The sequence below is a fragment of the Myotis daubentonii genome (genome assembly GCF_963259705.1).
Source record: "Myotis daubentonii chromosome 1 unlocalized genomic scaffold, mMyoDau2.1 SUPER_1_unloc_1, whole genome shotgun sequence".
In the NCBI taxonomy this organism is placed as follows: Eukaryota; Metazoa; Chordata; class Mammalia; order Chiroptera; family Vespertilionidae; genus Myotis; species Myotis daubentonii.
The window spans coordinates 761,264-774,909 of record NW_026775446.1 but is presented as its reverse complement, the minus strand read 5'-3'; the positions used below and the strand labels follow the sequence as shown (position 1 = coordinate 774,909).

The 13,646-nt window shown below is 45.1% G+C and overlaps 1 gene segment (V, D, J or C); it reads left to right on the top strand.

The window, feature by feature from the left end:
* The first annotated feature begins 281 nt into the window (after positions 1 to 281).
* LOC132225722 (immunoglobulin heavy variable 4-38-2-like) lies at positions 282 to 5,264 on the top strand. The segment is given in 4 exon segments: positions 282 to 372; positions 2,504 to 2,812; positions 3,772 to 3,908; positions 5,157 to 5,264. Coding segments are annotated over 4 exon segments (600 nt in total).
* The last annotated feature ends 8,382 nt before the right edge of the window (positions 5,265 to 13,646 follow it).

Here is a 13,646-nt window from a genome sequence, read left to right as displayed (position 1 = left end):
TAACCTACACATTGAGTCCACCAATTTTTCTTATTCTTAGAGAGTTTAGGCCATTTTTGACCTGATTCCAATGTGCTCATGACCCAGGTGGTCCCGTATCCCTGACTTACAAGGTGAGTGAGGTCAAGGGAAGAAATGCCCAAAGAGGGACTCCAGAATGACCAGGGCAGTCTGACCTCAGTCCCTACACTTAAGTAAAGGCTGCCCCACATTCAAATTTCTGTTCAAGCTCCAGGGTACATCCTCTCCTGGGCTGTGAGGCTCCCAGCTGTCTCCTCACACAGGGCTGAGGTCTCTGGGAAGGCAGAGCTGTGGTCTAGGAGAAGATGAGACTGCTGGGTCTTCTCCTGTGCCTGCTGACAGCCCCCCAAGGTGAGGATCTCAAGGGTCAAGCAGGGGTCATGGGATGGCTGTGACTCCGGGGACTGACAGGAGTGATGCTCCTTGTCCCCAGGTGTCCTGTCCCAGGTGCACCTGCAGAAGTCGGGCCCAGGACTGGTGAAGCTCTCACAGACCCTCTCCCTCACTGGCACTGTGTCTGGAGGCCCAGTCACCCACAGTTACTACTGGAGCTGGATCCGCCAGCCGCCTGGGTAAGGGCTGCTGTGGATGGGGTGGTGGTCAGAGAGCACAAGGTATAACCCAGCCTTCCAGGGCCGCATTTCCATCACTGCTGACACAGCCAGGAACCAGTTCTCCCTGCAGCTGAGCTCCATGACCACCAAGAACACGGCCGTGTATTACTGTGCAAAATACAGAGTGAGAGGAAGTCAGTGTGAGCCCAGACACAAACCTCCCTGAGAAGACATCAGGTCTGGGGTTCAGAGGGTGCCCTGGCCATAAGGGGGCACTCAGGACCCATACCACAGAAAGCAGCCCCAGGAGCAGTGGCAGAGGGAGGTGGGAGGGAAGGGCCTTCCTGTTGGGATCAGGGATTTTCTCTCAAGCTCTCAGCTGCCTCCAGGGATGGCTCTTCCTTCTCATGTTCTCACTGCAGACAACATTGAAGAAAGGGCATTGTGTTTGTAGGGGACATTTCAGCAGTGGCGGGGACTCTCCTTTACCAAGTCTCCTTCACAAATTCTGAAAGTGGCTTTTTTCACCCTCTTTTCAATGTTTTCCTGATGCGTGTGAGCTCCATGGGTGGGTCGCTGGTATTGGGCTGTGCACAGCTCTGCCTCCCTCCCTCGGGTCACAGCTCCCTCAGTGTCTGATTCTCCCTGTACCCTCCCACTCCTGGTCCAGGGAGATCACAAGGCCCTCCCTCTGCTGAAAGGCCTGAGTTCACTCAGGGCTGGTGGACCTCACCCATTCTTTCTGGGCCCACATTGACCCCCAGAAGAACAGTCAGCTCAGTGCACCAAACTCAGGGAGCCCCACATCCATCCAAACAAGGGGACCCCTGCTGTCCATCAGGAAGCAGTGCTAACCCCACAGAGGGGACAGGTGACCCTGAGAGCTGGGATGTGCATCATTGAACTCCTCCTCCACCTTCCCTCCTGGATCCAAGGTTTTCTAGCTTCACTCTGGGTGAGATGTGCATCGGGAGCATGTTGGAAGCCGAGGAGCATCCATGGGACTCCCTGCATCCATGCTTTCCTCTTACAACTTGCCCAGGAAACACAGAGTCACACAGACACATAGTCACACACACGGAGTCACACACACACAGAGTCACACACATGGAGTCACACACACACACACAGTCATACACACAGTAACTCACAAACACAAACACAGTCACACACAGAGTCACAAACAACTAGACGCATAGACACAAAGTGTTACAAACACATTTACATCTTTATCTCTATATCTCTTATCCATTTCTCTAAAAATCAATGAAAATATCCTCAAGTAAGGATAAAGGAAATAATCTCTTTATCTATATCTACAAATACATCTATAGTTAAGCTATACATATATTTAAATCAATATCTAAATCCATATCTATATCTATACCTATATCTAAATCTATATCTACAGCTATATCTATACCTATATCTATCAATATCTATATCTTTAACTATATCTATATTGATGTTATCCCTAAGGAGTCACTGATTATGCCCACATCCTATGTCCTGACCACCTAATGCAGCATAGCCCCTGGTGTGAAAGGAGAGGTCCCTGGGCACAGTGACCAGGACCCAAAGGAGGGCCTGGATCTCTGGGGGCACAGTCAGCACCTCCTTCCAGGAGAAGCCCCAGAGACCGGGACCTCCCTCACCTCTTGCTCTTTGTATGTGCAGACACCTCCCACATGCAAATGCCCACACGGCCACCAGACACACACACAGTTGGCGTCCACTTAAATGCAGGGCCTCCTCACCCTGGAGAATACTTTCTGGGGAACGAGGACCTCACCTGCAAGACATGACTCCCATGTGGCTCTTCCTCTTCCTGCTGTCAGCTCCCAGATGTGAGTGTCTTAGGGCTTAGACATGAAGAGATGGGGACCCTGTATCTGAGCCCAGGACTCACTGTGATCTCTGTGTCCCAGGTGTCCTGTCCCAGGTGCAGCTGCAGGAGTCGGGGCCAGGACTGGTGAAGCCCTCGCAGACCCTCTCCCTCACCTGCTCTGTCTCTGGTTACTCAATCACCAGTGATTCCTGCTGGCACTGGATCCGCCAGCCCCCATTGAAGGGGCTTGAGTGGATTGGGCGCATATGTAGTAGTGGGAACACTTACTACAGCCCCTCCCTCAAGAGCCGAACCTCCATCTCCAGGGACACATCCAAGAACCAGTTCTCCCTGCAGTTGAGCTCCGTGACCACCGAGGACACAGCCGTGTATTACTGTGCAAGAGACACAGTGAGGGGAAGACAGTGTGAGCCCAGACACAAACCTCCCTGAGGAGACAGCAGGGCTGGGCTGCAGGGAGCGTCCGGGACACCAGGTGGCGCTCAGGACCAGCAAACCCAGGTCCCAGCTCAGAGGCTGTCCTTGGAGGGTTGTGCAGGCTTCCTATTGGGGTCAATCCTTTCTTCCCTCCTAGTGTCCCTGGGGCCCTTCCTGCTTCCTTCTTTGTGTCTTTAATTAGATTCTCTGCTGGAAAAAAACAGGAAGTGGCTGTGTGTCAGGTCTGGTCCACTTCTCCTCTGCGCCCTTCCTGTCACCATGTCCCTGATGGTCGCTATCTGGGTTGACAAGGAAAATATTGTAGGGATTCCTGTCCCCTAACTGAGAGCAAAGTTCTCTACCCTCCATGCAGTGCTGAGTGGGTAACACGGAGTCCAGTCCCTAAACCTCACCTGAGGGTGATCAGCACCTCATTCTGCCCCAGGAGGAACCCTTTGGAGGCAGTTAGCCAAATTCCTATCACTGATATGGCTGCACATGGAGGTGTCCGGTCGGACCCTGCAGGCACTGCCTCTCTGTGAACCTGGAAGCTCCCACCTCTGCTGTGCCTCCAGCTCCGCAGACACCATCCCATCCTCACCCTCTGTCCTCTGCCACCCACAATCTTACCCCATGGGGTCTCCACAGGATGTCCCATGAGGCGGTGCTCTGCATTCTCCCTGCCCTGGTAGGTTTTGCCTTAAATGCACCCACACATCATCCACTCATGCCCATCTCCTTTTCCAGGCCCTCCCTGAGAGCAAGCTCTGGGGACATTCAGGCGGCCTGAAGCTGGCCTCAGCCACCTTGCCAAGCCCACGTGCAGAGCCCTCGTGTAATGTCAGTCTGTGCGGGTCACTCTTGTGTCAGGTGGAGACACAGCTGAGCACTGAGCTCAGAGCACCTCCAACAGCTCACAGTTGTGCTTAGGGAGCATTCATGGGGCCCATGAGCTGCAGAGCATCATGGTGGACAAGCCCGTGGCCACTGGGGTCAGAGAACAGTCAGGGAAGGGCTTGTTCCTGGTCACCTATAGTGTTGCCAACGTGTTGCTGACCAGAGCCCAGGTACACAGGGAGTTCTGTGAATCCTAAAAGTGCAAGGACAGCCCAGCCAGCATAGCTCAGTGGTTGAGCAGAGACCTATGTACCAGGAGTTCACGGTTCGATTCCCGGTCAGGGCACATGCCCAGGTTGCCACAAACATCCGCAGTGTGGGGCATGCAGGAGACAGCCAATCAGTTATGCTCTCTTATCATTGGTAATTCTCTCTCTCTCTCACTCACTCTCACTTTCTCTCTGATATCCATTTAAATATTTAAATAAATAAATGAAAATGTTGGGGGGTGATTAGCAGTATGGGTGTATATGGGAGAAAACTAATCAATGTTTCTCTCGGTCCTTCCCTCTCTCTCCTTTCCCTCTAAAAATCAATGAGCACGTCCTCAGGTGAGGACAGAGAATAGAAGGTCCAGCCTGGCTCCTGTGGCTCAGCTGTTGAACTTTGACCCTGGACCCAAAAAGTCACAGGTTTGATTCCTGCTGAGGACACATGACGGGGCTGCAGTCTCCATCCTCAGAAGGGCCATGAAGGAGGCAGCCAATCAATGATTCTCTCTCATGGATGTTTCTATTTCTCTATGCCTCTCCCTTCCTCTCTCTCTTAAAATCAAGAAAATTGTATTTTTTTTAAAAGATCTCTATTTATGTCTATCTCTACATCTATATCTCTATCTCTATCTCTATCTCTATCTCTATATCTATATCTATATCTATATCTATATCTATATCTATATCTATATCTATATCTATATCTATATCTATATCTATATCTATACTGATTTTATCCCTAAGGAGTCACTGACAGAGCCCACATCCTACTCCCTGACCACCTCCTGCAGCATAGCCCCTGGTGTGGAAGGAGAGATCCCTGGGCACAGTGACCAGGACCCCAAGGAGGGCCTGGTTCTCTGAGGGACAGTTAGCACCTCCTTCCAGGAGAAGACCCAGAGATCGGGACCTCCCTTACCTCTTGCCCTTTGTATGTGCAGACACCTCCCATATGCAAATGCCCACACGGCCACCAGACACACACACAGTTGGCGTCCACTTAAATGCAGGGCCTCCTCACCCTGGAGAATACTTTCTGGGGGACGAGGACCTCACCTGCAAGACATGACTCCCATGTGGCCCTTCCTCTTCCTGCTGTCAGCTCCCAGATGTGAGTGACTCAGGGCTTAGATGTGAGGAGATGGGGACCCTGCATCTGAGCCCAGGACTCACTGTGTTCTCTCTGTCCCAGGTGTCCTGTCCCAGGTGCAGCTGCAGGAGTCGGGCCCAGGATTGGTGAAGCCCTTGCAGACCCTCTCCCTCACCTGCACTGTGTCCGGAGGCTCAGTGACCAGCAGTGACTACTGGAGCTGAATCCACCAGCCCCCAGGGAAAGGGTTGCAGTGGATGGGGTACTGGTTGGGGTACACAAGCTACAACCCAGCCTTCCAGGGCCGCATCTCCATCACTGCTGACACAGCCAGGAACCACTTCCCCCTGCAGCTGAGCTCCGTGACCACAGAGGACACGGCCGTGTATTACTGTGCGATGGACACAGTGAGAGGAAGTCGGTGTGAGCCCAGACACAAACCTCCTGAGGGAGGCAGCAGGGCTGGGCTGCAGGGATCGTCCAGGACAACAGGGGGCACTCAGGACCCACATCATAGAGAGCAGCCCCAGAAGCAGGGGCAGAGGGTGGTGGGGAGGGAAGCCCCAGAAGAGCTGTCAGCTCAGTGCACCAAACACATGGAGCCCTACATCCACCCACACGAGGGGACCCTGCTGTCCATCAGGAAGCAGTACTATCCCCACAGCGGGGACAGGAGACCCTGAGGCTGGGATGTGCATCATCGAACTCCTCCTCCACCATTCCTCCTGGATCCAAGGTTTTCTAGCTTCACTCTGGCTGAGCTGTGCATCAGGAGGATGTTGGAAGCCCAGGAGAATCCAAGGGACTCCCTGCGTCCATACCGTCCTCTTATTACTTGCCCAGGAAACACAGAGTCACCCAGACACATAGTCACACACTTGGACTCACAGTCATACACACACACACACACACACACACACACACACACAGGGGTCTCACACCCGTTTCTGGAAAAGACATGCATTCACACATGAGCAGTTATACAAAACCATTCATGCCATTACACAATGTATTTTAGGAATTCTATATAATAAAATGGGGTTATATTTCGTTTTCTTGGATGCCATATGAAATAAATATGTGGTCTGCAAGCAGTTATCTTTTCAACACTGACCACACCCTGTGAAGATCAACAGTTGTATTTCTCAGTCCACTTAGTAGGAGCTACAATTAGGAATTTAATGCAAACTTTTCTAGATTGCTACAAATTTTAAAAATATAGTTGATGTATTAGTGAAAACCTTTCACCAAAAAGCCAAGGACCAAATGGACTCAAGGGTGAATTCTATCAGAATTTCAAATAAGAATTGATAACTTTCTATCAACTCTTCTTCTTTTTTTTTAATTTAGATATTTTTTTAAATTTCTTTCATTAGTTTTGTAGGTTTTTTAAATATTTTATTTATTTTTTATTAGTTAAGGTATTACAAATGTGTCCTCATTCTCCCCATTAACCCCCAACCTCCCCCCCTCCCGCCCCGCACACTCATGCTCCCATCCCCCTGTTGTCCATGTCCATTGGTTTGGCTTATATACATGTATACAAGTCTTTCGGTTGATCTCTTCCCCTTACCCCTGCCCTCCCCTACTTTCCTTCTGGGGAATGGTAGCCTGATCGCTGTTTCTCAGTCTTTGGATCTGTCCCTTTTCATCAGTCTATGTTGTTCTCTATAATCCGCAAATGAGTGAGATCATGTGGTATTTATCTTTCTCTGACTGGCTTATTTAACTTAGCATAATGCTCTCCAGTTCCATCCATGCTGTTGCAAAAGGCAAGAGTTCCTTTTTTTTTTTTTTTTTTTTTTACCGCAGCATAGTATTCCATTGTGTATATGTACCATAGTTTTCTAATCCACTCATCTGCTGATGGGCACTTAGGCTGTTTCCAAATCTTAGCTATGGTGAATTGTGCTGCTATGAACATAGGGGTGCATATATCCTTTCTGATTGGTGTTTCTGGTTTCTTGGGATATATTCCTAGTAGTGGGATCACTGGGTCAAATGGGAGTTCCATTTGTAGTTTTTTGAGGTAGCGCCATACTGTTCTCCACAGTGGCTGCACCAGTCTGCATTCCCACCAGCAGTGCAGAAGGGTTGCTTTTTCTCCACATCCTCTCCAACACTTGTTGTTTGTTGATTTGTTGATGATAGCCATTCTGACCGGTGTGAGATGATAACGCATTGTCGTTTTGATTTGCATCTCTCGTATAATTAGTGACTTTGAGCATGTTTTCATATGTCTTTCGGCCTTCTGTATGTCCTCTTTCGAAAAGTGTCTGTCTATGTCCATTGCCCATATTGGATTGTTTATCTTCCTTTTGTTAAGTTTCATGAGATCCCTGTAAATGTTGCATATTAAACCCTTATTCGGTGGTATCATTGGCAAATATGTTCTCCCATGTAGTGGGTCTTCTTGTTGTTTTGTTGATGGTTTCCTTTGCTGTGCAAAAGCTTTTTAGTTTGATGTAGTCCCATTTGTTTATTTTCTCTTTAGTTTCCATTGCCCTAGGAGCATTATCAGAAAAGAAATTCCTTCGGCATATGTTTGCGATTTCGCTGCCTGTGGATTCCTCTAGTATTTTTATGGTTTCCCGTCTTACGTTTTAGTCTTTTATCCATTTTGAGTTTATTTTTGTGTATGGTGTGAGTTGGTGGTCTAGTTTCATCTTTTTGCATGTATCTGTCCAATTTTCCCAACACCATTTATTGAAGAGACTGTCTCGATTCCATTGTATGCTCTTGCCTCCTTTGTCTAATATTAATTGGGCATAGTGGTTTGGGTCGATTTCTGGGGTCTCTATTCTATTCCATTGATCTATATATCTGTTCTTGTGCCAGTACCAAGCTGTTTTAAGAACAGTGGCTTTGTAATACAGTTTGATATCTGGTATTGAGATCCCACCTACTTTGTTCTTTCTAAGGATTGCTGCAGCTATTCGGGGTCTTTTTTTTTATTCCAGATGAATTTTTGGAACGTTCGTTCTAGATTTGTGAAATATGCCGTTGGTAATTTAATAGGGATTGCATTGAATCTGTAAATTGCTTTGGGTAGTATGGACATTTTGATGATGTTGATTCTACCAGTCCATGAACACGGTATGTTCTTCCATCTGTTTATGTCTTCCTCTATCTCTTTTTTCAGTGTCCTGTAGTTTTTGGCATATAAGTCTTTTACCTCCTTAGTTAAGTTTATTCCTAGGTATTTTAATTTTTTTGGTGCAATGGTAAATGGGATTGCTTCTGTAGTTTCGCTTTCTGTAAGTTCACTATTGGTGTAAAGAAATGCCATGGATTTCTCAGCATTGATTTTGTATCCTGCTACATTGCCAAATTCATTTATTAAGTCTAATAATTTTTTGATGGAGTCTTTAGGGTTCTGTATGTACAGTATCATGTCATCTGCAAATAAGGACAGTTTTACTTCTTCTTTTCCAATATGGATGCCTTTCATTTCTTCTTCTTGTCTGATTGCAACGGCTAGTACTTCAGTACTATGTTGAACAGGAGTGGTGAGAGTGGGCATCCCTGTCTTGTTCCTGTTTTTAGGGGGAATGGTTTTAGTTTTTGCCCATTGATTATGATGTTGGCTGTGGGTTTGTCATAGATGGCTTTTATTATGTTGAGGTATGATCCCTCAATTCCTATCTTGCTGAGAGTTTTTTATCAAGAAAGGGTGTTGGATTTTGTCAAATATTTTTTTTCGCATCAATTGATATGACTATGTGGTTTTTTTCTCTCAATTTGTTTATGTGATGTATCACATTTATTGATTTGCGGATATTGTACCATCCTTGCATCCCTGGGATAAATCCTACTTGGTCATGGTGTATGATCTTTTTGATGTACTGCTGGATCCGATTTGCTAGGATTTTGTTGAGGATTTTGGCATCTATGTTCATGAGGGATATTGGCCTATAATTCTCTTTCATCGTATTGTCTTTATCTGGTTTTGGGATTAGGGTGATGTTGGCTTCATAGAATGAGCTTGGAAGTGTTCCTTCCTCTTGGATCTTTTGACATAGTCTGAGGAGGATAGGTTTTAGTTCTTCCTTGAATGTTTGGTAAAACTCCCCTGTGAAGTAATCTGGCCCCGGGCTTTTGTTTGCTGGGAGCTTTTTGATTACTGATTTGATTTCCTCCATAGTTATTGGCCTATTGAGATCTTTAGATTCTTCCTGGTTAAGTTTTGGAAGGTTGTATTTTTCTAGGAATGTGTCCATTTCCTCCAGGTTGTCTAGTGTGTTGGAGTAGAGTTGTTCGTAGTATTTTCTAACAATCCTTTGTATTTCTATGGGATCTGTTGTTATTTCTCCTCTTTCATTTCTGATTTTGGTTATTTGGGTCCTCTCTCTTTGTTTCTTGATGAGCCTGGCTAGAGGTGTATCAATCTTGTTTATCCTTTCAAAGAACCAGCTCTTGGTTTTGTTGATCTTTTGTATTGTTTTTTTGGTCTCTATATCGTTTATCTCTGCTCTGATCTTTGTTATTCCCTTCCTTCTGCTTACAGTGGGCTTTTTTTGTTGCTCTCTTCCTAACTCTTCGAATTGTAGAGTTAGGTCATTTATTTTCATTGTTTCTTGTTTCTTGCAGTAGGCTTGTAGAGCTATGAACTTCCCTCTCAAAACTGCTTTTGCTGTGTCCCATAGGTTTTGGATTGTTGTGTTTTCATTGTCATTTGTTGCCATGATGTTTTTTATTTCTTCTTTGATCTCACTGGTAACCCAGTCATTGTTTAATAGCATGCTATTTAGTCTCCATGTGTTTGATTTTTCTGGATTGTTTTGTTGTAGTTGATTTCCAGTTTTATGCCTTTGTGGTCTGAGAAGATGCTTGATATGATTTCAATCTTCTTGAATTTGAAGAGACTTTGTCTGTGAACCAATACATGGTCTATCTTTGAAGATGACAAATGTGAGCTTGAGGAGAATGTATATTCTGTGGCTTTGGGTTGAAATGTTCTGAAGATGTCAATTAATTCCATCTGATCTAGTGAGTCATTTAGGATTGATGTTTCTTTGCTGAGTTTCTTTTTAGAGGATTTGTCCAGTGGAGATAATGGTGTGTTAATATCCCCTACTATGATTGTATTGCTGTCAATCTCTCCCTTGATCTCCTCCAGAAGATTTCTTACGTATTTGGGTGCTCCTATATTGGGTGCATATATATATTTACCAGAGTTATTTCTTCTTGTTGGACTGCTCCCTTTAGTATTATGAAGTGGCCTTCTTGATTTCTTTTTATGTCCTTCACTTTGAGATCTAATTTGTCAGATATAAGTATTGCTACCCTGGCTTTTTTTTTCACTTCCATTGGCCTGGAAAACCTTTTTCCATCCCTTCACCATCAGTCTGTGTGCATCTTTTTTTCTGAGGTGGGTTTCCTGTAGACAGCAGATATATGGGTCATGTTTTCTTATCCACTCATTTACCCTATGCCTTTTGACTGGGGAATTCAATCCATTTACATTTAAAGTTATTATTAATAGAAACTTGTTAGTCACCATTTTTGTTCTTTACTGCTGCGTTCCTTATTTGTTTCCTATTTTTTTTCTATTTACAGCAGACCCTTTAGCATTTCTTGCATTGCTGGCTTGGTTGTAATAAACTCCCATAGACCGTTTTTGTCTGTGAAGCTCCTGATTTGACCCTCAATTTTGATGGATAGACTTGCTGGGTACAGTATTCTTGGATACAGACCCTTCCTTTGCATGACTTTGTATATTTCATTCCATTCCCTTCTTGCCGGATGTGTTTGTGTTGAGAAATCGGTCGCTAGTCTGATGGGGGATCCTTTGTAGGTAACTTTCTGTCTCTCTCTGGGTGCTTTTAAGATTCTTGCTTTGTCGTTGGTATTTGCCAATTTAATTATTATGTGCCTTGGCGTCGATCTTTTCGGGTTCATTTTGTTTGGGACTCTGTGAGCTTCTTGGATTTGTGTGAGTTTTTTTTCTTCCCTATATCAGGGAAATTTTCTGTTACTATTTTTTCAAACAGGTTTTCTATTCCTTGCTCCGTTTCCTCTCCTTCTGGAACCCCTATTATTCGGATGTTGTTTCGTTTAGCATTGTCCCAGAGTTCTCTTAGGCTCTCCTCCTGCTTTTTAATTTTTTTTTTTTTTCTAGAAGCTGTTCTGTTTGGGTATTTTTTCCTACCTTGTCTTCTAGCTTGCTGATGCGGTCCTCTGCTTCTTCTAGTCTACTGTTGATGCTTTCTATTGAGTTCTTTATAGCAGTGATGTCATTTTTCATTTCTTCTTGGTTTCTCTTCATTTCCTCTTGATTCTTCTTCATTTCCTCTTAGTTCCTACATATATTGTTGAATTTGTCTTCCATTCTTTTCATCCACCTTATGGCCATTTCTCTGAATTCTTTCTCTGACAGGTTGCTTGCTTCCATTGCCTCCATTTCATTTACTTCCTTTTCTGATGATGCCTGTTTTTCTTTCATATTTGGGTTGGTTCTTTGTTTCACCATGATCTCTCTTCTCCAGGTGTTTGGTTATGTAGTTCTCTCTCTGCTTTCTGTGGGAAGAAGCAGTGCTCGTCTGAGTTCACGCAGTCACGCTGCTTGAGATCCCTTGTTTCCAGGTTAGAAGCTGGTCTCTGGATGCCGGCAACAGCCACTTAAAATGGTGCGGTCTCCGCTGCTGCGCTGGTGCACCGGGAGAGGTTTCAGCCGCAGCCTCCAACCGTCCTTTTTTTTTTTTCTGGGAGTTCTCGGTCTTTCCTGGCTTCAGACAGTCTCTCAGCTGAAAATCCTCTGCCTATTCGGGCTGTATGTTACCCGTTTCAGCTGCTCACCCTTATCTGCTCCAGGACAAGGCACAGGACACGTCCGTTTATACCTCCGCCATTTTCTCTCTCCTTTCAACTCTTCTTGAACTCTTACAAGAATTAAGGAAAGAGACAGCACTTCCAAACAGAAGTGCTGTTCTTGAGGTGACCATTTCATTCATAACAATGTCAAGTAGAAATATACAAAAATGACAGGTCATTATCCCTGATGATATTACATGCAAAATCCCTCAAAAAAAAATACTAGGAAACTAAACTGCACACTGAAAGTGTCATTTACCATGATCCAGGGGGAAACCGTCCTAGCATGCAAGGATGGTTCAACATATGCAAACAACTGTGATACATGTCATCCACAGAATGAAGGATAAACCATACCATAGTATAAATACAGAATAAAGCCTTTAAAATTGAGAATTGATTCAGAATTAAAATTCTTAGCAGATTAGGTGTAGAAGTGATGGACATCAATATACTAAAGGCCCCAATTGAAAGTCAACCAGTGACATCATGCTTCACAGAGAAAATTTCAAAGCTTTTCTTCTTACATCAGGACCAAGACAAGGGCTCCCCTGTGCCTATTTCTATACGTCAACATTAGAAGTCCTTCTCAGAATAATTAGGCAAGAAAAGGAAATTTCAAATCTCTAAATCAGTCAGAAACCAGTTAAAATGTTTCTCCTTATCGGTAAGCACATGACAGGATATTGTACATAGAAAACCCTAATCACTGTATGAGAAGCTAATAGAACTAGAATTCAGGGAAGATGTAAGATACCGAACTAACACACAAATGGCTTGTGCCCCTGCACCCTCTCAACAGAGTTTCTTCATGGCTCTAGGAAACATGTGGGCTGTTTCAGAGGAAAGTGAGGGAAGAAAACGAACTGACTACACAACAAGGAGATGAAAAGCTAATGAATCAAGAGCCCTGGACGTGTGTGTCCTCGGTCTTGGTTAATCCACCATCATGTTCCCAGGTAGCTCTCTGCCCAGTGTGGCACTGGGTGAGGTGCAGGTTCCAGTTGACCACCATCGGGTGGCACAGTGATCACAAAGTTCACATGCAGACATGAGCTCCCCAATATCAAGATTTTCATAACCTAAACTTAATTATTCCTAAATCATTTCCAACATTTCCCCTCAACATACCTGGTCATGATGGAAGTTCTTCTATTTCTCAAGGCATGAAACTGGATCCACAACAGAGACCATCCTACAGGTGCAAACAATGAAAATACATCCTGCATATCAGATATTTACATTATGAGTCACAGTAGCAACATTACACTTATGAAGTAGCAAAGAAAATAAATTTATGGTTGGGGGTCACCACAATATGAGGGACTGTATTAAAGGTCACAGCATTGGGAAGGTTGAGAACCACTGGGAGAATAAACACCACATAGGAGGCCGTGCAGCTGCTACATGTCCAGCACCAAACTGCCCTGAAGAAATAGAACCCAGGAGCTCTGTCTGTGTCTCTCTAGTTCATGCTTCTGATCCACAGGGACCCGCACAGACACTCCCCTCTCCCCAACACTTGGTCCACTGGCACTAGGCTCACACTCTTGTCTTAGTTTATCCTCTGATAACTTTGTAAGGAAGCAGTGTCACATGGGACTTCTGGTCTCCTGAACATGAACCTCCTGCAACAAATGAGGACTTTAAGTGCTGAAGGAAAATTGAGTGGCCATCAAGGTTGAATTCTAAACTAACTGAAAATATACTTCAAAACTGAAGGAATCCATGCTGGTGTGGCACAGTGGTTGAGCTTCAACCTATGATTCCATTCCTGGTCAGGGCACATACCT